At 42.6% G+C, this 26,308-nt stretch overlaps 1 protein-coding gene across 1 annotated transcript; it reads left to right on the top strand.

Moving 5' to 3' along the window:
• The first annotated feature begins 335 nt into the window (after nucleotides 1–335).
• Nucleotides 336–26,103, top strand: niban2b (niban apoptosis regulator 2b). Its single transcript, XM_004558613.5, has 14 exons — nucleotides 336–662; nucleotides 11,203–11,333; nucleotides 11,569–11,697; nucleotides 11,786–11,891; nucleotides 12,611–12,778; nucleotides 15,433–15,548; nucleotides 16,199–16,303; nucleotides 17,990–18,152; nucleotides 20,317–20,504; nucleotides 20,629–20,784; nucleotides 21,910–22,023; nucleotides 23,162–23,269; nucleotides 23,411–23,522; nucleotides 24,153–26,103. Exons 1-14 carry the CDS (start codon nucleotides 608–610, stop codon nucleotides 24,788–24,790), a joined length of 2,289 nt encoding a protein of 762 aa, XP_004558670.1. The 5' UTR covers nucleotides 336–607; the 3' UTR covers nucleotides 24,791–26,103.
• The last annotated feature ends 205 nt before the right edge of the window (nucleotides 26,104–26,308 follow it).

The following is a 26,308-nucleotide window of genomic DNA, read 5'->3' as shown; positions in this document are numbered from 1 at the left end:
CTTAAAAACCCAAATATCGCCCTGCGTTCCTTTGTAATATTTCGTGCACCCTTAACTGAACTCTGCTTTTCTGTAATGTGAGTATTTGCCTGTATTCAGCGCATTCTAACATCACACGTTCAAATGTCTCCTCCTGTCCACAAAATGCATAATCCCCTGTCTCGTGCTTATTCATCTTCTTTAGTGTGTTATTTAAACCTGTGTGACCAACTCTCTCTCTCTCTTGCCATTGTATCTTCTTTTTTACTGCTTTGACTTCGTCTCCATTGTCCAGCTGCTCTATAATAACCTTCCCTGTCCCACAGCGCTGGGTCTGCTGTTTCCCAACGAGACTTTAACGTAACGTGGCTGCACGGCAGAAGTTCTCCTCCTACTTAGGAGGGTGTGTCTGTCCGAGAGAAAAACGCACAGTTCTTACACAGTTTGAACTTCCTTTCGACAGCTTCGACTTGAGTGTTTGGTACCACCCGTTATTACTGACGCTGCAGTCATTTCATGAGCGGACAGGGCTGCTGTGGCAGGAGACACGTCTCTATAGACTTTATTGTTTGTCTTAAAAAGTAGTTGTCGGTCTGACGCAGCGTTCGCGTGGGACGCTTCACTGATCATGGGGGATGTGATTTCTAGTCACCTGGATGAAGGCAAGCGGGAGATTATCACAGGTAAGGAGCGCCGCGGGTGATTAGTTTGATGAGTGCTGGTTTGGCGTGTTTTCCATTTTGCCACAGTGTCAGCGTGAGTCCAGCACCTCTTTGTTTACTAACTAAACGGGCTTTTTATCTGCTTCGTTGATAAACCACAAATATCCACGTAGCGCGTTGGGCACCGCACCGCTCTCTTTCCTTAGCTGGACCAAACAGCTCTGTCTTTAGGATTCGGGTTTGTTCTTTGTCATACTGAAGCGCTTCCACGACACCAAAAGAGAAGGAAAAACTGGAAACGTAATAGGAAATGATGTGACCCGTTAAAGTTTGTTACAAATGGGGAGTGCAGCAGATAAAGTTCTGCTGATCGTCAGTGGCCCTGCCTCGGACATGTCACAGCCTATCAGGTTTTCTCTAATATGGAGTCTTTGCTGTCGAGTCTGAAGCGAATAAGCTTAGCTGCTGACATTTTTCAGCAGCACACTCGTGTACAGTATCTATTGGACTTAAGTGTCACAGTACTCGTGCCTGGTCCACACAGATGTGTCTCATATAAAAGGCATCACTGATGACCTCCTGATGTTCCACTCATCTTCTGCCCGAGACTGGACGGAAGGTTCCGTTGGACTCTGACTTTGCAGTTTGTGTGTTAGGAGTGGAAAGTTCAGGTTTAGCAATTCCTTATTTTTGGCTTGTTTCACCTCAGTTCTCTTTATTTGTGAGGATTACAGCTGACAGAAGAATCCACAAGTATGTTGTAACTTTTGGTGGTGGTGGGTGGGGTGTTGTTACAATTTCTCCTGAACTGGGCCAAATTTCAGGAACTTCAGTGACTTTTATTACACTCACAAAAAGTGTTCATGTTACTGTTTCATTGCTTAGTTGTTGGGATGTTTAATTTTCAAAACAACTGACACACATATTTTTGTAGGGTTAGTCCTGACCAGTCCTGACCTGATAGACCAGTGACCTGTACGGGGTTTGGGTTTCTAGGCTCTTTATCTTTTTTTCCATTTAGAAAATGAAGCAACGTACATAAAATAAAGAAGACCGCACATGAAGGTAGGTATTTGGGCTCAGTTTTCTAGTACTGGATTAAAATGGACATGAAACACATCATGTATAATGACTAATTGACGTCATGGAGCCCTACATAGATGTAACTCTGTCTGTGAAGCTCGATTTAAAGTTTTAGAAACGTGTTTAGCGCCATCTCCTGTCAGTACAGAACATTACATCTAAGTAACGTTTGGTTGGCTGGTTGGTTGCTGCTGATAGACTTTAATTAGTTGATATAAACTAATAACTGAACCAATATAATGAGACTTAAACTAAAAATCCATTAAAGGGTTTCACTTTGTACTGACTTTGGCTGCAACAGTGACATTGATGTTCAAATGAAGGATGCACTGTTCACGTTCAGTCTCAGGTGAGCGTCTGTTCCTGTCACCACAATTAAAACCTTTACTGGGAAAAAGCTGGTGGGAGTCTTTCATCAAAGCACCAACAAACTGTGACATGAAGAAAAACAAACTTTGTCGCTGCTCCAACCAGTAATCCTCCAGAAGTATTTAAATATGCAGATGAACTGTTAACCTAGTCTGATACATGTTTCAATTATATCGTTTGCTGAAGATATTTTACATCGAAGCATACCTGCAGCAAACAGGGCTGCAACTAAAGGGGGGCGTGGGGTGTACTAGACCATATTTATTTCAAGGTTGTCGTAACATTTTTCAGATTGAAGGAGAAATAATATAAAGTCTTAATTAAATTGCTTTGATATTTAAAAATATAGAAGACAGAGTCAAGGCACATTTCTTATACATCTTATTTAGCTGAGTTTGACTTGAGATGTTTACTTTAAAAACATTGAGTTTCAGTTTGACATATAAATCCAATGAAAGGAATGAGTTGTTTTTGTTTTTCTGACAGATTAAAGTTAAACTTTTAAACACTGACGTGAAAAAAGTGTGGCGCCTGTTCCTTGGACTGTCTTGGGGTTTTTCTTTCCTCCCCGTTGCGCACACACGACCTATTTTCCCTGCAGACGTACTGATGGGATTCCTGATCGGTAAACTGTTTACAGCATCACAGACCAGGAAAACGTGGAGTTTCTGACTCCAGCATGTGGGTGAACCACTTGTCAGCTAACTCAAACAGGCCCTTCTCCACACTTTTCTCATTTCTAAAGTGCTTTACAAACCTGAATGTTACAGCCAACAGGGGGATTTTCCCGTATCAGTGCAACTAGCTACACAACAACAACACTTACTGGTTAAGAGAGAGTGAAAGTGGACAGTATGTCCTTGGTCTTAATATGAAAATGTTGCAGCAAAGTAAGCCCCTTAAATGAATCTTTAATTTTCCTTCCGCTGAGCTATTGGGTCGGTTACATTAGTTTATGTTACCTAACTGGTAATGACCGAAACCAACCAACCCAGTGATGTAACACTGTGTACTGGAAGAAGATGGCGCTGAACAGATTTAATACATTTTAACTTTAAGCACTGTAAAATCCAGCTTCACAGTTTTTGTGTGTATGAAGCTGACAATGCTCGCTTCCACAGGTTTGTTTTTGTTTTTAAAGTCTTCTCTTTTCTTTTTACTAAAAAATGATTTGAGGTTTGATGACTCGTCTGAAGAATTAATTGCAAGTTTTGGCCACAGATTCCCAGAAAGGCCAAAGAAAATTTGAGTAATACTAGACTTGGATTTGGCTATAATACAAATAGAATCTACAGAGAATGGAGGAAGTTGAAATGTGGGATGAACCTCATTGGTATAGACCTACAGACATTCAGTGACCTTTCTATTTTACACTGACCTCCACGCTTGATTTCTGCTTAAAGTTTAGAGGGATTACCTAAAGCTCAGGAAACTTAGTGAATGCCATGATTGAGGCTAAAGATAATTTTTTCCTTCACTGTCATTACAACTCAGAGTAGCACGTACACGTATCAGATGTGGAATTTGAGGAATGCATGAAAAATACGTTTCTGTGTGGCTGGATGGAAACTTTAGCACGCTGAGAAGCTGAGTCCTGTTATTGAAAACTGAGAGTGGCCTCTGATACCACACGGTTTAAAAGCAAGACTGGATTAGTAACAGATTATTTACATTTATATTTTGGAGTGAGCATGCATGTAAAAACAAAGTCTGTGTGAATATGGCCAGTTACTTGTGTGTTTTGGGGGTTTTTGTGAGCAAAACACTGAAACGGACTGTAACAATTAGAGAAATTAAACTCATCAGTTAGTGTCCTGGTTGCCTCTTTGTTTTAACATTTAGTCAGGATGCATGAAGATACTGACTGTTATTATTGGGCATTGAGTTGTCAGCACTTAATTGGTACTATGACATGTGAAAATGAGAATGTCATAGCTGCTAACAGACTGTAGTTAGAGAAAACTGAACTATTGTTGACTGAGTGGGTTGTCTGGGGTGGGTTATGGACACATGAAGAACCAGGCAGCAGGAGAATCATAGTTTCACTGAGCAGAGTCTCCAGATTATGGATTATCCCGCACCTCAGTTCATTGACTAAACCCAATCCTGGGTTTCTCTGTTATTGCCTTCCAACCTACTTCTGCATGGGCGAACCTTAATCTGGAAGTCCCGAGGTGAAAATGGGAGACGCCCCCTAGGCTGGTGGAGAATGGCCGACCTAAGGTCCTGTGGGGCTTCCAGATACAGATGGCTAACCAACCGGACATTGTAGTGTTGGACAAGCAGAAGAAAACGGCCGTAGTGATTGATGTAGCGATAGTGAATGACAACAACATCAGGAAGAAGGAACACGAGAAGCTGGAGTAATACCAAGGGCTCAGAGAAGATGTGAAGGTGACGGTGGTCCCCGTGGTAATCGGAGCACTCGGTGCGGTGACTCCCAAGCTAGGCGAGTGGCTCCAGCAGATCCCGGGAACAACATCGGAGATCTCTGTCCAGAAGAGCGCAGTCCTGGGAACAGCTAAGATACTGCGCAGGCCTCTGGTAGAAGACCCGAGCTTGATAAACCGCCCGCAGGGGCGAGAAGGGGACATTTTTTTAATATTTACACATATATGTATGTCAAAGTGAGTTTGAGAGAGAGCGCAAACGTTCATTTTCACTTCACTTGTGAAAACTCTCTAACTGTACCGGTCAGTATCTACACTGAAGATAAAATGAGCGTCTCGTTTAAAACCAAGAAGACTGAAGAATGGACACTATTGGTTGGGTTTATTTGCTCCAGTTGTCACAGTCAGTGTTTCAGTGTTTTGCTTAATGAAGACTTTGTTTTTACACGGATGAATGTAGAGCTTTGCTTTGTCTATGAGTGAGTGAAACAGGAAATCCCCCCCTCCCTCCCCTTGTCCCTGGCTCTGTGAAATCTCTAACCTCTGACCTGTATCTTCCTGTTGCCTGGTGACATGTGGTCCTCTCACCTTCAGCAAATACCCAACTGATCGCACAGGTGATTGTTTTAAACAGGTCTGATAAAATGAGAAATACTTATTCTCAATGTCATTTACCCTTATATTGTATATTGTATAGCTTTCTTGTTATATGTAAAATTGTATTTATATTATTTAATTTTTTTTACTTTAAAATATTTTACTTGCATTTTTAATCACTCTTATATTTAAATGTTCATTTTCTATTTTATCTAGGGATTGAGAGTAACGAAGTTTCTATTCTCTGTATGTCCTGTACATGTGGCAGAATTGACAATAAAGTTGACTTTGACTTTGACTTTGACTTATTTCAAAGTTAACTTCTCCTCAATAGAAATATATGACATGGCCAGTAAGAAGTCGACAGAACTCCTTCTATCCATGTTTTGACAGACGCCAACAAAATTATGACATTTAAAGCAGCAATGAAAGGCCCTCGCACCCTGGGAACAGCCAGCGTGCTGCAGGGTGAGTCACACAGTCACATGGCTGATTCAGTGTCACATCACTTCCTCACTGACTGCTCTTTGAGTGCTTGGAGCAGAAAAGCGCTAACATAAGAGACGGTCTGTTTACAACTGACCATTTACCTTCTGTGCCCACTAGGTGGCAATATAGAATACCCACTAACTATATGACATACTGCTACATATCGAGTGGAACCATCAATTAAAATGTTGCATAGATTGGATCATGATTAGAAGCTTTTTGACAGTAGGTGGAACTATAAACACGACCTAATATGGGCACATAGATATCTCCAGTCTCTGTCTTCCATCAGGAATTTGGGAGTCTGGGAGAGATTCCCAAAAGTTGAATCTGGACGTAACATTTTCTCAGTTGACATATACAAGTGACTCCTTGGATGAGTGATGAAAAGTTTCTCCCCATGAAAATGCTACATCCAGATGAACGGACTTGACTTTTTTGAGGTTTTCTTAACTGGATGATTCAGCGTGCCACTGGGGCAGATTGAACAATGTTCAGTTGAGATGTGCGATATCTTCTCCTGTGGTGAATTATTTCACGAAAATTCAAAAGCTTCACAATTTAACATCACCAAGGTCTTTAGACTGTACTCATCAAAGGTCATGTTGAGCTGATGAAGTCCCGGGGAGTCTGTCAAAATTATACTTTAAATTCAAAATAGCTGCCTTTCTTCTGGGTTTGGCGTTTAGCTCCAAGAGATGTTTTGTACATCTTGAGACATCACATAAGCTGCAAGATTTCACAGTTAAAACGTAGAGCCATTTTGTAATATTCAATGACCAGAGCCATACAACCTGAGAGCCTTTAACACGCTGCACGTTTCTGCCAAATTTCATGACTTTTCCAGCTTCCCAAACCCCTCAAACTGCTTCCTGTTTCATGGCGAATCCCCAGCCACCAGAGCACGCCAGCATCATCAAGTTCTGATGTGTATTCAGACTGCTTCTGAGGTGGAAAAAGACTTTGCTGTTGCCATCAGGTGCTACTGTGATGTCAAATACTGCAGTTAGATGTGTTCAGGGATGGACTCTATCACACTTTTGGTTCAAATTGGACAATAAATGTGTTTGGGATGCAACCATTCAACTAATTTAATTGACACAAATTCTTTGCTTGGACGCTTTGTGTACTGCAGCGGTCTATAGTGCGCCATTGTCACCATGGACATGCGAGCGATTCACCCACGTTTGTGACTAAACTAGACCTGCAGTACAAACGCATTCAGCAGTCACGTGTAAAAGTCTGACAGGCTGAGCTCAGGTGGAGCTTTTTCCAAAAGCTTTCATAACATTTTTCAGATTGAAAGTGAAATAATATAAAATATTGTGTTAATTAAAGTGCGTTAATATTTAAAAATATAAAAATAAAAGCTTTTCATGAGTTGATAACAACAAACACGGGCTGGTAAAACTCTGAGCCAGTGACCTGAGGCTTGTTAGGTAACACATTATTATTAACCATCATAATTACTCGTTTTCAGCAGTACAAAGATGTTTCATCAGCGCTCAGGCCAAACTTTAAAATGCTGATATTGTCGCTTTTCTTCATCGCAGGCTTACAGACACAAACTCCTCACTCGTTCACTCTCACACACAAACACTCATGAACACACACCAAACCAAAACACTGCATGAACGCTTTCAGTCTCCTGTTAATGGCAGAAAGCCTTCCAAGAACACAGAGTAAAGGTACAGTTTCTGTAGTTTAGATCGCACACGGCTTCTTTTATTTGACTTTGACCTTTCACTGTATAGGAGAGTATTTCGATATTTTTGTAATTAAGAAAATGTTTTCCAGGTTTCCAGCTCAGCCAGGATATTTTCTTCATTCAACCAGCTGTTCTAAAAACTGCCTGAAAAGCCTCCAGCATGCTGCAGCAAGAAGCCCATCTGATTTCAAAGACTGTTCCAGTACCGTACTTGGTTCTCAGACTACGTGCTTAATTGTGGCTCCTGGGCTGTTTAAAAGTGGAGTGGAAGGCAGAGCCTTCAGCTTTGTTCTGTGGAACCAGCAAACAGACTCTGTGTCTGGGACGGCTGTCGCTCAGGGAGTAGAGCACGTCATTTTGTTATGGCCACTCCCCTTTTTGTATACTCAGTAGGGTTACCCCCTGCAGAGGTTCAGTGATGGTAGTTAATTTGATTGGCTTACACCAGGGTAGAGGCGTCGGGATGGTTTAAATAGGCCTGCGCTCTCCCTCCAGGAGGGCATCTCCAGGGTTATGTTTGTTTTCCAGTTGCACTACTGGTAATGTATAGTTTTGGCTGGATCAGATGAACCTGAACCTTTAGTGATGATGAAGGGGCCTTTCTCGGATCATGTGACTCATGTGACTGCAGAAAAGGATCTCTATGATACTAGAACAGAAACTTTGTAAAATGTGATTTAAAATAAAAATCTATAAAGAACATAGAAAACAATGAAATGCAAAACTGTTTGTTTTTGGTTTTTTAAGGGGGGAGCGAGATGATCATTCATTGTTAATCGTCTCCAAGTACTTGCTGCTTGTGTTTTCTGGGGCTTTCTGTGTAACATTAAAGGGTCTTTACACTCTAAATCTGCTGCGTGGAGGTCGCCAACTTTGGCCTATGAGCTTCATCCAAATTGTAAAGCAGCTTCCACTGGACTCTGGAGCAGTGGCGACATTTCTCTGGAGTGAGGAGTCTAACTTCTCCGTCTGGCAACTTGATGGACGAGTCTAGGTTTAGCGGTTGCCGGGGGAACAGTACTTGTCTAACTGCACTGTGCCAAGTGTAACGTTTGGAGGGGGGCTGTTTGTGAGGAGTTGCTACTTAGTTTCACTGAAAGGAACTTGTATCGCTTCAGCATAGCAAAACATTTTAAACAATTTCATGCTCCCAGTGGAACTAGTTTGATGATGGGCCCTTTCTGTTCCAACATGGCTGTGCGCTGCTGCACAAACTCCATGACGACATGAGTGAGTGACTTTGGTGTGGAAGTGGAGTCCTATTCTTAACCCAGTAGAAAACCTTTGGAATAAGTTGGGTCAGAGATTGCCAACCAGGCGTTCTCATCAAACAAGAGTGTCCAAGTTTACAAATGTGCCTCGTGAAAGTTTATTCAAAATTCCCGTATTCGCACTTCTAAACCTTGAGGAAAGTTATACGGTTCAAATTCCTTGAGCCCCTGCTGATTCTGCAAGTTTGCCCAATAACAAAGAAATGTTCAGTTCATAATTTCAATGGTGGGTTTATTTGAACCGTGAGAGACGGAACCATAACAAAAAACGCACTTCAATTTACACATTAATTTGCATTTTAATGAAGGAAATAAGTATTTGACCCCTTTGAATACGTGCTTTAGTACTAGGTGCCAACATAGGTTTTGCCAATACCAGAGGTCAGACTTGTCTTGTAGTTGGCCAAAAGTTTTGCACACATCTCAGGGTGGATTTTGTCCCACTCCTCTCTGCAGATCTCCAAGTCATTAATGATTTCACTGAGTCAGAACATTAACGCTATCTGAATGTGCCCAGCACTGCAAGTATGCCGTCATAGATCAGGTTTTATATATTAAATATTTCTTCCCAGAAACTCGCGAGAGCAGGACCAGAAAAGGTGGCCGACGGTTCCTCCCTTTCTTTGTATTTATCACACAATGAAGACGTAGACAGAAAAATACTGTCCAGCTTTGTTAGAGAAATCCAAACAACGAGTGACTTTGTAAATGCGTTTAAGATAAGGATGTGGCATTAGTCGTTTTAGGTTTGGTCATCGCTGGCGTCCTGCGTGTGTCTTTCTGGTGTTGATGGGAGCTCATCACTGTCAGTGTACAGTGATGAGCTTATTTATGCACACCAGTGTAAAGCAGTGCTCTCATTATTTACAGGCAGTAAATCATTTTCCTTGTCAGAGGTACTCTCTTCAATCGTGATAGGATTGTCGTGTCTTGCATGACATGACGTTGGTGCTGGTGGTCCATTCATCTGGGACTAATTCAGCCATGTCATCTGTAACTCCTGCAGTATCTGTGTCCAGCCGCCGCCGCAGTCATTGATATTCATAGTTTATGTGAAAAACAGTGACACAGATGTTTACAGGAACCGTTGCAGTTTTGACTGCAGCTACAACTTCAATATGTTACTTAAATTCAATGTTATTCATATAATGCCAACAGTCAAAGCCTCTTGGCTGCTCTGCATTGTGACATTAGCTATGACTCCTAACCACTCCAGGGTATAAATGGTTTGTGTTAACCCTTCTAGGGCTGCAATACATTGAGAATTTTGAATAATTCAATAATAAAAAAGTCTTGACGCAGTGTTTACTTCTATGCTTCCTTTAATGCACAGCTTTGCAGCGTGCCGATATGTTAGACCAGAGTGTTGCATCCACTGAAAACAGACCTGCAATACAAGCAGCATCTGAATAAAAGGTGACGGCGTTAAGCCCACACAGCCCCCAGTTTCAAACAGAAAGGCAGCAGCGGTGAAGACGCTGCACAGTTTTAACGTGAGACTGGAATCTGGGCCGCATGTGTGTGTAAAATGAGTTGGACACCCCAAAATTCAGATGTTTAGCCATTCACACTGGTCCAGCCCAGTTTATCTGCCCCCACCCAGGTGGGGACGGTGATTCAGGCTTGTGGGTGGGAGTTGGGGTGGTGGCTGGGACGGATGGATGGCAGAATGAGAGGTGAATGAATACATATAGTATGTGAATAATTATTTATTATCTGAAAGAGTTTGTATACATGTAAAAGTTTCTTCTTTGGTTTGGTGCTGCTTTCTTCAGACGTTTTGTTTTTGGCCGTTCCAGATGCTCACCTGAGGCAGGTCGAGTATAAAAGGAGGCCAGTCGCCTTCAGCGGGCTGAATTCCTGTTCCAGTAATAAAGGCCAGAGGATGAGTTTAATTCAGCCTCAGGCCGCTTTGTTTGAACCTGACAGTGAGACCATCTGTGTGACTGATCATACAACAGAAGCGTGGGCTTCATTTACCTGTGTGTGTGGAGATGTTCTCATCATGTGCAAAAAAAAATAATCAATTTCACCGTTAGACTCATGACACGTGCATGTCGGCCAGTTTGTTCTTACCACTGTGCACATGTTAGTCAGTTTGCCTCCAAATCCACAGGCTTGTGCTTACATCTTGTAGTCTATCTGCATACTGCCACGCCCCAATTTCTCTATATAAGGAAACAAGGTTAGCTGGAGAGAAAGCTGTGACTGTTTTTAAAGAAGGCAGCACCAGTAAGGCAAGAACGCAGGAACAACTCGGCCTGAAGAAACTAACAAGGTCCAGAAGGAAGACAGGAATGGTTCCACTGTATGTGGGCCGGGGCCAAGACATTAGACTGAGCAGTAAGATCCAGGCTGTGTGCGATAAGACAGGCCTCTTTGTCATTTCATTTTCTTTAGATGTTGGTCATTTTTAAAGAAAATGTCATTTTAATCCTGAGCTTCTGGTTAGATTATGATAATTTGGTAAACTGCTTTGCTGTAAATAAGAACCAAAGAGAAATAAGTGTCGTTGTTAACAGTAGAGCTTGTAAAGAAAGACAGGCCCTTTTAATTTGTTTTGTAACCCAAATTCAGGTTTTTTCTTTTCTTTCATCATGAAACATTTGCGCAGATTTAATTGTATCGTGTGTGTCGTGTGTTTGTGTTTGCAGCTCGGACCGGAAAGGTGATTGCTGAGTTTGGGCGTTTGTATGAGCAGCAGTACGCGGTAGCTCTGTTCAACAAAGTTCGCTTTGACGTAGAGGGAGGAGGAACCCTGCAACCTCAGCTGCTTCACCGCAAGGTACAAAATCCTCTCTGAAAGCTCTGCTTTTATTCCAAACACCAGCGAGTGATCGTTGCAGTAAGGATGTCCCACGTGGCTCATTGTTTTGAGTGTCACACTGATGCTGCTCACAGATTAGCGAGCTATGTCTGTTAATCATTTGGATTATGACCATAGTGAGTCCTCTTGGCTCTGAATGGACAGAGAGAGACTTTAATGACTCAAAGGTTTCTCTTCGGTTTCGGTGTCACAGATTCCTCTGGAGAACAAGGCCATTTTTTCAGGCTCCCTCTTCCAGTACTTGGAGGAAAACAAGAAATGGAGGAACCACTTCCTTTCCATCCCAGACTCCCATGACGTCAAGTACTACGACAGCAAGGCGGTGAGACGGGTGCAGTGTTCTCTGTACATGAGCAAGTTTTACTCACTGTCTAATACATCGACTCTGTTCTTCCTTGGCTTCACCACAGTCCCATGACAGACTCCTCCATCCCAAAGGAACCATCAGCTGTGCCGGGTATAAAGTCCTGACATCTATGGAGCAATACCTGAATCTGATCAGCAACAGCTTGCCAGGTGAGGAGCGGGTAGGTAAGGAGAGTGTACTTATTACAGTAGGAAGGGGAAAACTCGAATCAACAGGAAACTCAGTTCATCAAATGCAATGATTTATTGTGGCAACTTAAGACATGCAGTCAGTGGGGTCAGCTTAACTGGTCACTGTGAACGTGTGACTGTGAGAGCCCTGTCCAGGGTGTACCCTGCCTCTATGGTAGATATAAGCTGCCCGATCCTGACCCCTGTTGTTCAGTAAAGACCACAGCGGGGTGAAGCTGGGGTGGATAGTGTGCATCCAACAACAGGTTCCAGGACTTCAGCCTTACTGGTTGAATGTTGTTGCTGAAGGCACTGAGCTCTCTCTGTGGTGAAGCAGACCAACATTTCTCTTAGCTGTTAGTTGAGAGCTGCCATTGTCTTAGCTGTAAAAGGCTGATGGGGTAAAGCACACGCAAATTTGTTAATGAGGAAACTGGAGAGCGAGGATGCAGGAGTTTAACACTGAAACTGCAGATGTGTCTTCTTGGAGGCTGGGGGGGGGGGGGTTGCACTGGCAGCCACGGTGTTTCTGAATGTTGCTGTACTCAAGAAAAGGAAATGTTGACTGCAAAATCAGAAATGTTTGCACACCATCAGTGAGCACGGACAACATGAAGTCTTTTTGTTACCCTTTAACTCTACAGAGAAACTTCAGTGAGGTTTTCAGTGTATTATTAATGCAACGGTTTTATTTTTAGGTGTTAAAGCCAAGGTGGGAAGTTCCCCCTTTCTAAAGTGTGCCACTCCGTACCCTCTGATAATGTGGCACCCTTATGCCCGCCACTACTATTTCTGTGTGACGACAGAGAAAGAGCAGAAGAAGTGGTATATGGTACTCCAAGACTGTGTCAGACACTCCAACAATGGTGAGTCATGCTAATGTAATGATAGAATAACCCTTTATTGTCATTGTGCGTGTACAACGAAATGGTGGGTGCTCCACACCAGCTGTGCGTGGTGTAAAACTATAATAGTAGGACAGAGAGAATGAATAACAAACTAGAGGAATCTATGCAAAGCAGGAGGAAGGCACACGTTAGACAGGCTGCAAACGAAGAGCTGCTACTTTCAGTTTCATTCATGTTTGTCAGAGCTCTGGATTCTTCTCTGTGCTGTAAACAAAAACTAGATCTGCACGTTGCTTTTCTGTCTTCTGTGCTCCTGCTCTCTTTTCCTTCTCTGCTTTACTGACTCTTAAGTCTGTTGCTGTGATTGAGACTTGCCAATAAAGATGTCAGCTCCTGACCGGAGCTATAGCAGTAACTACATACGGGCCATAAAGTCCCAGATAGTCTGACTACAGTGAACGAAATGAAGTTGTTTTCATTAAATACCCTGTGACACAGTTTAGTCCTCGTACTGTCTCTCACACACACACACACACACACACACACACACACACACACACACACGTTTTTATGCACATCTAATTGACGTCGTGCTTACAACCATCAGAAGTGAAACTAAAACAAATATCCTGAGATAATTTAAATTTAACACTAAATGTGATTCAGAACATTTTTGCTTTTGTCTGTCATTTTTTGACATTTTATTTATAAATAAATAACAGTGCCAAATCACTACAACAGTTGCCTGAAGGCAGTTTATATTGTAAGGTCAAGACTACAATACAACAGCACGATTGGATCTGCACTCTGGGAAGGACAAACGTTTAACAGCAATCACAGCAGGGGGTGTCTGTCTCCTGAGTCTGAGGAAGCTGAAGGCTCTGCCTCTCTTTGCACTTTTAAGCACCATAGGTGCCACAAGTAAACCAGCAGCCTGACAGTACAGTGCTCTGCTGGGATAATACACTTCTATGATAAGGTTTTTGTTTTGTTTTGTCTTTTCAGAATAATCTGCTCTCTCTTTCTAGTCCCTGTCAGGACTCTTGCTGCAGCATTTTGGATCAGCTGAAGGCTTTTCAGGGAGTTTTTAGGACTTCCTGATAATAATGAATTACAGTCGTCCAGCCTGGAAGTAATAAATGCATGAACTAGTTTTTCAGCGTCACTCTGAGACAGGATATTTCTAACTTTAGAGACAGATATGCAGACTGAAGGGCAAACATGACTCCACGAACCCTCAGTCTCACTGGAGGCCAAAGTAAGACCATGCAGAGTGAGAATCTGGATAGATGCTGCATTTCTACAATTTGAAGGCCAAGTACAAGAACCTGTGTTTCATCTGAGTTTAGAGCAGGGGTGGCTCAGAGGCCACATTGACTTTTAAAATGTGACGGGCCAGCACCAGATGCATGCATATCAAACATAAACATTAAGATCACACTTTTTTGTCAGTGAATCAGAATCTCCGGTTAGTTTTGTTGTGGCAAGAACAGATCTGAGGTGTTCATCACTCAGCTGGGATCTGTGGGTGCTGCTTTGTCTGTTCACACACATACGTGGAGCCAAACAACACCAGCATCCTCTGTGACATCATCTGGATGCTTGGTCCCCTCACTCTAAAGTGCATTTTACAACTGGCTTCACTGCGTGATCGAGGTGCAGCACAGACTTGCACAGGGCTTCCTGGTGGATTATGCAGTGTAAAAAACCAACCTCTGCTCAGGGTTGTCCTCTTTCAACCTGCCCTGGATTCTTCTGAGCAGCCCGACTTTTGTTCCAGTCAGATTTGGCGATCCATCTGTGGTGGCCTGACGAGTGTACTCCGAGGTAGCTTGTACCTCTTGATGACCTCTGCCGCGTGTCATACAAGCCCTCTCCCCACGTTTTCCTCTTTATGGATTGCATGGCCAAAAACTCCTGTTATCTTAAAATTAAAAATGAATCCCTCTGATACAAATTAAAAGCTGAGCAGTGTCCTTACACAACTAACCTATAATTACATGGCAAAACAATTACCTTACCAAGGTACATACATTAGTTTTAATTATGTAGTAAAACTAACTTGCAGATATATCCTAGATGTTGTTCAGACACAGTTATGAAATCTGATCATTTTTACTCACATTTCTCGTGTAAAACACTGAATATGAAGCCAACAAAATTCATTCATTGTAAAAAGTCATCTGGGCTCCTGCACCCGACCGACCCCCAGTTTAATAAGTCATCTGTTCATTCACCAGCTCACAGTGTTTTCTTCAGCAGGATAAAATGATGACACTGTTTGTGTGTTATGTGTTTAAACTGCAGCTTGGTTGGTTGGTGGAGGCGAACAACTAAAAACAGTTAACTGTAATTTATCCATCCATTAGTTTATATTTACATTCAAATGAAGCGTGGATCATTGTAGGAGTTGTGTGATTGATGATCAAAGTATAAAAAGTCTAATTAATTGTGGTGAAACAGATTTGTTCCACTTTTGTTCTTGTTTGAAATCGCCTGGTACCATCTGAAGGAGAGAAAACTCCATTATTTAAAAGAGTCTCCTTAATCTCACGATGCTGCATTCTGTCATCAGCCCTGCTTTCCCTCCTGTTTTACCTTCATCATTTCTCTGATAGAAGACCTGCAGTTATCAGTTAAAAGTTCACTGACGGCTGCTTCTTCAATTCCAGGTTTGTCAGATGAGAAAAAAGTTCAGACACCAGCCTTCACTAATGCAGTGCGACTCTACCGTCAAGCTCAAGGCCAGTATGGCACCTGGGAAATGATGTGTGGTGCACCGTCACAGGTAGCGTTGGCAGAAATGTTCTTCTGTGGCCTCAATCGGACTTTGGGGGGGGGGGTTGGAAGCTGGGATGAATCAGGTGCTGTGTCATGAAATGTAAACTTGATGTCCTCCCTCAACCTGATTTTTCATTGAATTGCGACACGAGGTTATTCAAAGTTTTCACCAAACACCTCTGATGGTCAGAAGATTAAATGCTTTATGCACATGTTGCATCGTAGTCAGGCCCTGCTGTGCATGCTTCAGTGCTGAACAGGTTTTTCTAGATGCTTCTTCAAACCCAAATCACATTTATGTCATTTAAATTAAGTTATTGTCTAATGCTGTGTTTTTAAATCATTCTGTTTGTCTGATTATGCTTTAAAAAGGCGCCCACAAATAAAATGTAATATTATTAATTATGTGATAACAGACTTGGTTTGATGGAAGCATAACCACCTTACGTTGTCTTCTGTGGAAGAAAACTTAATTGCACGCGCTGTAGTTCATCTCACATGGCCTGTGTGAGTCCCTCTGTTATGTTCTGCTTCCTTACATGTGGCAACATGGAAAACGTACAGAGAGAGGTTACCATGACGATCACACGAGCGACTGTAAAAATGCAGAGCGCTCGTGGTCCTCTTATTTGTATGTGGGAATCGTTTTCCTTGTAGATCTTGTCTAACCTGGTGATGGAGGGCCTCCTCTCGGAGCTGAGAGACCTCATCTCCCCCCGCCTCAAAGGCAAACTCCATGAGAGACAAAGGAACTGGATACTGGTGAGGAACTACTCTGGGATTATTAGACTCAGTCTTTAGCAAAATAAGTGTTAACCTGCAAGTTTGGTGGATACTGCACCAGTGATTGGGGGACTTGTAAATGTTGACATCACCTGTTTGAAATGCTCCTTGTTCTTCTGGAACTTTTCAGGGTCTTTTTAGCACTTTTGTTTCAAACATGGTGCTATTTTGCCAGAATAACAGGAACTTTAATGACAAAGGTGTTGTGTGATTCATTCAGATGTACACTACCAGTCAAAAGTTTTAGAACACCCCAATTTGTCCAGTTTGTCATTGAAAGTTATGCAGTTGATTGTCTGATTGCACTCTGAAATAAACAATAGCGTAGTACAAATAAGCACGTGGAGTTAAAAAAAGAAATCATTGAATCAGTTTATAGACTAAAATGTATTCTAACCTTTGACTCACCAAAGTAGCACCTTTGGCAGATAGAGCAGCTGAACAAACCTGTGCCAGTCATTCTACAATAGAAATCAAATATTCCCCATGAATGTGGACCTTGTCGCTGCTTTGCTTTCCCTCTTCTGTCCAGTTCAAACCAGCTGGATGGGCTTTAAGTCTGCAGACTGTGCTGCACACTCCATGTTTCCAAGCTCACCATCTTGTTCTTTGTTCCTGAGGTAGTTCTGGCACAGCTTGGACTTACGTTTGGGTCGTTATCCTGCTGCAGGATGAACCCCTGACCAACTGCACACCAGAGGGTCCTGCATGGAGTGCTGTGGTAGCTGTTTTGGTTCAGGGAGCCTCTCACTCTGTACGAGTCACCGACCCTGGATCCAGCAAACAGCCCATCACACTTCCTGCTCCATGTTTGACAGTTGATGCCACACACTGAGGATCCGTCCTTTCACCTACTCGACAGCGCACAAAGACGTGATGAGCCCAAGATTTCAAGCTTTGATTCATTAGTCCATCTTACCTTCGTCCAGTCTTCAGTAGTCCAGTGTTGATGTTTCATGGCCCAGACAGACCTGTTTGTCTTATTCTGACATCTTCTGACATCTTATCAAAGGCTTTCTTGCCGCAGCTGACGAGCGTATGGCACCACGGTGTGTCCAGCACTGCTTCTATGCAGGCAGAGGGGGGAGTAATCCAGAAAGTTGGAACAGCTGCAGGAATTAGTAGCAGCAGCTTTCAAGGCTTGATCAACCTGCATTGCTGCAGAACAGATTTAACCTGTTAACCCTTGTTGTCCCTGAAAAAGGCTTTTTGTATGATTCTGAAATGTACATTATTTTTCAGTTTTGAGTAACTGCACCTTTGTTTATCCTCCGGCAGTTCACCCTCACCTCTGTACCATTTCAAGCTGTTCATTGGACTGAATGACTTGAATTGCAGTAAATAACTGGAAAGATTAGGGTGTTCTAACTTGTGACTGGTAGTGTATGTATAAGCTTGGAGCTTATTTTAGTAATGTGAGTGCAACAGAAAAAAAGCTGATCTACATTTCTTCAAAGGTCTGTAGTTCCACAGGACCTCTCCAGCAGGTACAGCCCAACTGCTTGCAAATTCACCTGCAAACTCAATAGTCTGTTACGCAGATATACAAATATATTCACTGCATGCATTTTCCAAACCATTTAGGCTACTATGTGACACTTAAACAGACGATGTACTGCACAGGTGTGAGTTTGGCAACATCAGCTGTGTGTTTTGTGTTTGTAGATCAGTGATGCTGTGTACAGCCTGGTGCAGGCGCAGTGCCAGACGCAGTATGAAGCAGTGTTGCAGAAGTGTGAGGCTAACCGCTCTTCTTTAGAGGCCTCCATACGAACAGACGTGGACCAGATCATCACATCCAAGGAACACGTGACCAACAAGATCAGAGGTTGGATAAGAGCAACACTTCTCCTCATTCAGATACTAGCAGCACATTTCTCAGAGCATTTTTCATCTTTGGTTAGTTACAAGCCCGTCATCGATAGAATACTCATGGAAGTAGAAGTCGTAATAATAACTGTAAATGTTAAAGCAGTGTTGTTCTAAATATCTACAGGGCTTAAAATTCTTACTGTGGGTTCAGTTTTAGCTGTAAATGTGGATTCATATCTTAATAGGAACGTTTATTGCTTGTTTCTAAAACTGCACCATGGCAAGAGTATCAGTGAGAATGCTTGTGTATAAACCTATGAAACCTATAGTTTACCTGCTTTGGAACAAAGGAACAAAGGAATGATGATGCCAATCATCCATGCAGTTAGATGATTGGTTCTAAATGTAGCTGTGAGAGAGAGAGTAGCCAGAGAGACGTCCAGCAAGCACAAGGAAACCAGACAAACTAACAAAAAGGCCAAATCAGCAACTAACTTACTGTTACATATTTGTAAAAATACATAACGTGTGTGTGGAGATGGATGGAGATATGTAGATGTTACATTGTCTTGGTTTAAAAAAAAAAAAGATAATAAAAATATAGCAATATCTCACAGTTTGATATTTTAACATCACTGTCGACCTGTGGAAAGCAGGGAGACAGTTTCAGAAAGTTTCAGCTGCAGATAGGAGACATTAAACCAAACAAAGTTACTGAAGGGTAACTTTTTAAATTGTATGATATCTCAAGTCAAGTTGGCTTTATTGTCACTTCAACCATATACAGTTTAACAGTACACAGTGAGGCGAAACAACGTTCCTCCAGGAACCAAGGTGCTACATGCAACATAAATTAACTAATCTAATCTACGTGTGCTTCTACTTGTTTCCAGCCAATTAACTCAGTTTAATTCAGCTTTATTTTTAATATCTCCAAATCACAACATTCACCTCAACAATCAGACAAAACCTATGGACAAGCACTTTGGCGACAGTGGGAAGGAAAAACTCCCTTTTAACAGGAAGAAACCTCCAGCAGAACCAGGCTCAGGGAGGGGCGGGGCCATCTGCTGTGATTGGTTGGGGTGAGAGAAGGAAGACAGGATAAAGACATGCTGTGGAAGAGAGACAGAGATTAATAACAGATATGATTCAATGCAGAGAGGTCTGTTAACACATAGTGAGTGAGAAAGGTGACTGGAAAGGAAAAACTCAATGCATCATGGGAATCCCCGGCAGCCTACGTCTATTGCAGCATAACTAAGGGAGGATTCAGGGTCACCTGGTCCAGCCCTAACTATATGCTTTAGCAAAAAGGAAAGTTTGAAGCCTAATCTTGAAAGTAGAGATAGTGTCTGTCTCCTGAATCCAAACTGGAAGCTGGTTCCACAGAAGAGGGGCCTGAAAACTGAAGGCTCTGCCTCCCATTCTACTTTTAAATACTCTAGGAACAACAAGTAGGCCTGCAGAGCGAGAGCGAAGTGCTCTAATAGGGTGATATGGTACTACAAGGTCATTAAGATAAGATGGGGCCTGATTATTTAAGACCTTGTATGAGAGGAGCAGGATTTTGAATCCTGGATTTAACAGGAAGCCAAAACAGGAGAAATCTGCTCTCTCTTTCTAGTCCCTGTCAGGACTCTTGCTGCAGCATTTTGGATTAACTCTTTTAAATTTATTTATTTTATTTCACCTTTATTTATGTAGGTAAACCTCATTGAGACAGTCTCATTTTGAGCAGCAACCTGTTTTAAATATCCTCACAAAACTACAGCTTGATAAACATACTGTAGTCATTATAATTCATATAACAACTAATTAACTGGAAAAAAAATAAAATAAAAGACAGTAACAATAAAACATGAACAGGAGCAGCCCTGATGCTTCCTCCGTTGTCCTTAGGATTTGTTTAAAACCCTTCAGTTCAGCATTGTAAGAAAATGCCTTCTCCCCACGTTCTGTACGTACTGAAGTGACTGATAGAAGCTTGTGAGTGGAGGTGTTAGTTACTCTGTTTAGGTGACACACAGGAAGGTAGATGCACTGCTAGCAGACAAATTACTGATGTATAACTGAACAACTGGAGGCTTTATTTACAGGTTGTCACATTTCTAATTTGACATAACGATCCCAGACGTCTGCCTGAAACTGCAAGCCTGCTTTTCTCTCTTGTTTTGCAGCCGTGGTTCTTCCTAAAGCAGAGAAGCTGCTGAAGGTGAGCATTCAGCCCTACATCAGCTCCATCCTAGAGGCCCTGCTGGAGCCCACCAGCCGAGGGTTCTTCGAGGTCCGCGAGGTTTTCTTCCGAGAGCTGGTGGACATGAGCAAAAACGTCCTGAATGAGGGCACTAAGGAGATGGTGGCACAGGTGAGCACGTAGAGGAGGTCCTCCTAGAGAGGGGAATTCAGTAAAGGAGATACTCCCTCTGCCTCCATTGAACTCAGAAACATTTAGTGACATTCAGTGCTTGTAATCTATTCCTCTTCCTCAGCACATGGAGAAGATCTCAATGCTTGCCTTCCATCCAGTGAAGATGTGCAGCTGCTATGAAAAGGTGATGCAGCTGAGTCTGGAAGGTCTGGATCAGAGATTTGACATCTCGAGCCCCTCGGTGTTCATCCAGAGGGTCCAGATCCTCATGAGAGAGGTGATGATCGCTTACTGGCAGCTGGCTTTTCAAAGCAGTGCAGCTTTAACATATTGCTGGAGGTCTAAGTGATGTATTGATTACAATCGTAATTTACTGTACGAATGGTTTTCTGATCAAATGTATTTTTAAAGATCTGCATTTTATTTGTTGAAAATTTCATTTTATTACATTTTCTAATGAAACAACACATTACAAACGATATAAACGGAGGAGAGGGAGGAGGTTACAATCAGCACTTACTGGTAAATAAACATCACACACTTTGAAAAACAAACTCCCCGCTGTATTAGGAACTTGACCGTTCTCAGATCCCTGAATGTGTAACAAATACAGGCAACGTAAATCAAAATGAATATAGTGAAACAAATGATTCACCTTCACTAACCCAGAACAGAATGCAGTTGGAAGGACTTCCATGAAAAGGCGAATGCATTAGAATCACTGATGTGTGCTCTGAAGAAGCTTAGAACACTAGCAGACACTAAAACATAAAACACCACAAAGAAATGCTCCCGTCTGGATTTAAACATCTCTTATGCAAATATCCTCCATTCCTGTGTATTAAATCACATACAAAGTACATTATGTTGTCGCCTTCATCTCTTAGAATTGAGATGTTCACTGATTGCTGTAAATTTGTCAGGATGAGATCAGAAAGTTTTATTTCTAAAGAGAATAGTTGAGTTATTATTGAATATGAAATACTTTGTGGTTTGTTAGTCTCACTGTCCGTGTTTGAACTCGAAACATTTCCTGCCTCCTTTTCTGAGGTCAACGTTACACTGCTTATGTCTGCTTTAATTTTGTGTGAGCATCTCTCTACTCTCAGTGTTGTAAGAATAAATTAAACTTGAATAGTTGCTGCTCAGCTTGCAGAGGAATTGAGTACCATGAACACAACAGGACTGCAGGAAGGCAGCACTTCTGAATGAAAGTGTATTTGCTTAGAAGGGGAAGTATGACTAGGTGGAGGCACATCATGGAGCATCAAGTTTTGGATCAGTTAATAGATCTTCTTTCATATCATATTTATGTGATAATTGTCAAAGTCAAGCTATTATAAAATATACTGATACATTTGAATGCACTCGTGATAGTGTCCCCATCTGTGTCTGTTTACAGCAAATGGACAATGCTGTTTATACATTTGAGCAGATCCTTCACCAGAGTCTGGAGTCTCAGGGCGGTGAGGATCTCTGTAAGACTATCCAGCGCTGCCAGGACAGAGTTATCAAGGTAAAACACGTGATCAGTAAAAACCTGTTAGATCACCATTTTCTCCTAAACCAGAAACACATGGAAGAGGAGGACTGGGGTGGTAGATTTGAAGGTTGGTGGTTGGATTCGCTCCACTTTACAACATCCATATAGAGTGTGAGCATATTAATCCATCCATCTTCCTCTGCTTATCCTGGGCCGGGCCCAGAACACCTCACCCAGGATCCATCCTTGTCAGATGACTGAACCACCTCAGCTGGCTCCCTTCGATGTGGAGGAGCAGCGGCTCTACTCTGAGCCCCTCCTGGATGGCTGAACTCCCCTATCTCTAAGGGAGAGGCCAGCCACCCTTCGGAGGAAGCTCATTTCGGCCGTTTCTTTCCGCGATCTCGTTCTTTCGGTCACTACCCACAGCTGGTGACCATAGGTGAGGGTAGGGACGTAGATCGACCGGTAAATTGAGAGCTTGGCTTTTACACTCAGCTCCCTCTTCACAGACCGGTACAGTATCCACATCAGTGCAGCCGCAGCACCATCTGTCGATCTCCCGCTCCCTTCACCCATTACTCGTGTACAAGACTCCAAGATACTTGAACTCCTCCACTTTGGGGCAGGAACTCGTGGCCTGTTGAGCTATCAGGGTAGAAGTGCCTTAGTCAGGGAGGTCACCACAAACCTGATGGTCTCTCTGAGCTCCGTCGCTGCCCCGTGGAGAGAGAAGAACCATCCAGAAGGTCAACAATTTCTGCTGCAAAAATGCTTCAGCAAGGGGGAGGAAGACTGGAGATGGAGCAATACTGGAAGAGCATATGGGAGAAGGACGCAACACATAACGGCAGTGCTCGGTGCCTATTGGGTCTAAGAGCAGACCACAGCAACCTCCCTGAACTGGGACCAGTAACCATCACAGTGGCAGACATCCAAGAAAGGGCCAACAACCTTCCTCTGTACCACATGGAAGCTCCTGTCAAAGCATTCACATCATAGCGTTGTGAATGCTTTCCACATATACTGCATTTGTTCAAAATGAAGTTACAGCTTATAGTTGCCATCTGACACACACACACACACACACACACACACACACACACACACACACACACACACACACACACACACAGTAAAGCTGTCCTTTTCCTTCTTTCCTGTGGTTCAGAAGTTTGACTATGACAGCAGCACAGTGAGGAAGTGTTTCTTCCGCGAGGCTCTCTTGCAGATCTTCATCCCCTACATTCTAAAGCAGCTCAACCCTTGCTTTGTATCTGTGAGTACATCACCTTCTCTCTTCCCCAGAACCTGGAAAATTAATAATGCACATTTAGCTTTTTGTTTCTGTAACAAAGAAAAGCATTGTGACTGGTTCATTGTTGTTTGTTCTTGGTTTCATTCTTCTTTGAAACACCAGGAGTTGCCACGCTTTGAGGAGCTCATCTTCGAGGACTTTTCCCACTTCATCCTGGTAGAAAACATCTTTGAAGAGGTTGTGCTGCAGTCAGTCATGAAGGACATTATAATGGGTCAGTCTTCTTTGGTGGTATATCTGTATCGATGAAGAAAGACAGAGTGAAAGCAGTCAGAACTGAGGGCCTTATTATACTACCAGGAGGCAACATTGCAGGCAGTGCAATGGGTACCATTAAGAGGAAAGCCTGCATGGACTCACAAAGTAACAAATCAGACAGGACATGATGAATGTTGATCAAGACAAAAAGGTTTCAAAGCAAAATATCCTGTCACCCAGAGAAAGCCAAAGCACACTCTGCAAGTATTCAAACGACACAGTTCCCCAGAAAGGTCCTCGAGTCCAGACGGGTCATCCACTAATTCCTCTGATTCCTACATTTGGTACATTATGAAAAATCGGCCTTGAATTGTGCAACAGATCAAAGTGATGCAACACAGATGCTGGTATCAAATTCTAAAGAAGCATTTAGTGTTTAACAAACGTCTCCGTGTAGTGGTCACAGCTGCTTTCACTGTGATAAGATATTCAGATTAAATATGATATAAAAGTGGCATCTTGGATCCATTTAACCCGGGAGATCAGCATCATTCATATTGGTCCCCGCTGTACTCTGTGCACACAACATAAGTCATTGAACTTATTGTGAGAATCCACATTTGAACCCTTTTCTCTCTGTCTGCAGCTGTAAAGGAGGCGGCAGTCCAAAGGAGACACAATCTGTACAGGGACAGTATTGTTCTGAGCAACAGTGACCCCAACCTGCATCTGCTTGGAGATAATCCCTCCATCGACTGGGCGGGACAGTACGGAGGCGACCAGGAGGAGGTGGATGGGGCAGAGAATGATGCCGAGTACAATGGTGAGGTGGAAAGTGTGACGTCCCGGAAGAAGAAAAGAGTGAAGCAGGTGGTGTCCTTGATCCAGACGAACGGCACCGCTGTCCTGCCTAGCGAGTCGTGCCTGGAGGTGCCTGGTGTTGAAGACATACCAGAGGAAGATGGAGAGGGGCGGAAAGAGAATGGAGCTGGGGAGGAGAACTCTGAAAACAAACCTTTGTGTGACCAGAATGGATTTGCAAGTCTCAAAGCCTCCACAGGGAAGCCAGAAGACGACAACGAACCCGAGGAGCAGCAGAAAGAGGAATTCCAGGCGACCGAGTCTGCTGGAGAGGGAGAGGAAAGTCAGGCTGTGGCAGAAGAGCAGCCATCATCCAAGCAGGAGGAGTCGGAGGTTTTACTCCTGCCTCCTGCTGCAGCAGCACAAAAGGAGTCTGAGATTCAGGAGACGAGCGTCGCTGCAGGAGCCCAGCGACTAAAGTGAATCCTGCCCGCTTCTTTTTGCTTTTCCCGTTTATACCAAGTTTAAGACACTAAATACCTTTTTTAACCACAACAACCCAAACTTTGTCTTCACCTGGTAGAAACATGAGCACCGTCTGTGTGCTGTGTATAAATGTGACAAGCTGCAAGAGCGCCAGGATCGAGGTGCCTTCAAGAAGCTGGATGTTTTCTGTGGTTTGACCTTCAATCGGACTTTTCTAACTGCGTGATTCAAACTGTAAGCATTAAACTGTCACTGAGTGATGAGCAGCTTAAAGAACGTGTGACAAAAGAATGAATCCTGAGTGCAGACGATCGTGTCCATGTCAGCACGAGTTTGTTTTGTGGTGGTGGGAACGGCACCGTTTTACATCAGTAACAAGAAAGATTTTATTAACTGTCATTTTACATCATTTTCTATCATTTCCACACTTTTTCATTTTTAGATTGAAGTTTCTGAAGCAAATGATTTATTGGTAATAAATTATCGATCAAAAGTATATTTGTCATCGTTTCTGTTGCCACGTGCACACCAAGGTTAGTATAGGGAACTAAACAAAACTTAAAACTTTAATGAGAATTTTATTTCAGTTAGTAAAATGTAAACAGTGAGCGGCGTACAAACTGCTCCTGGACAATAAGAAACACAAGCGTCACCACACATAAGCTGTTCCAGGTGATCAGGACGTTTCTCACGTCCTTTCCACCTAAGAACTACATCACGGCAGGATGGAGGTGTCTCTGTGTACATGCATAGACTAAGGTGACAGGTAATGGGTGTGAATGTGTAACCCATATTTCTAATGACCTGAATCCTGAAGAACGTCCCTGTAGAGACGAGCAGAATGTCAACTGTTCGTTTCACAACAGAAAACTTTCTGTTCAACTTGGAAATGAGCAAAATCTGAGGCTATGATTTTCTTTAATGTTTGACATTTAGGTGTTTTTACGGAGCAGTTCTGCGTCGTCCTCCATCCTTTGCTCTGGTTTGAATCTCTGTTACTCATCTATTGATCACACAAATGTTCCACGTCTTCTTTTTGTGTGTTACACTTATTATAAACACATCCCCGCGTCACTGTTGGTAGAAAACTAAAGAATTGAAACTGTATTTGCCTTTGCAGTTTGCACTTTCTGAACAATATTCCCTGGATTCAAATCAACTGTGGAGAATCTTTTACTGCATAAAGTGTTTTTAAACTGTAGATTTTATGAGGTTGACTTGAACAACCCTCTGTGCACTTTTCCACTGTGTGCTGTATTTCACTTTTTAAACTCTGAGCACAAATAAACTGAGGACATTTTTCTCCAGTATTTTTCCTTATGTGCCATTCTTATACTTAGTTGCAGTGAAGTTGCATGAGTATTTATAAAAATGTTTTAATCTAGTATTAGCATATTTGCAGAAGAATCTGAACAGTTCCTCTGACACTGCTGTAAATCCAGAGTTGCTCCTTGACCTTTGTAGTCAGACGTTACTTGTTCCCTTCTGTGAGCTGCAGAGCAAGATCACTGACCT

Source organism: Maylandia zebra, linkage group LG12, assembly GCF_041146795.1.
Source record: "Maylandia zebra isolate NMK-2024a linkage group LG12, Mzebra_GT3a, whole genome shotgun sequence".
NCBI lineage: Eukaryota > Metazoa > Chordata > Actinopteri > Cichliformes > Cichlidae > Maylandia > Maylandia zebra.
Note: the sequence above shows the minus strand (reverse complement) of the source record. Positions and strands in the feature narration are given on the sequence as shown.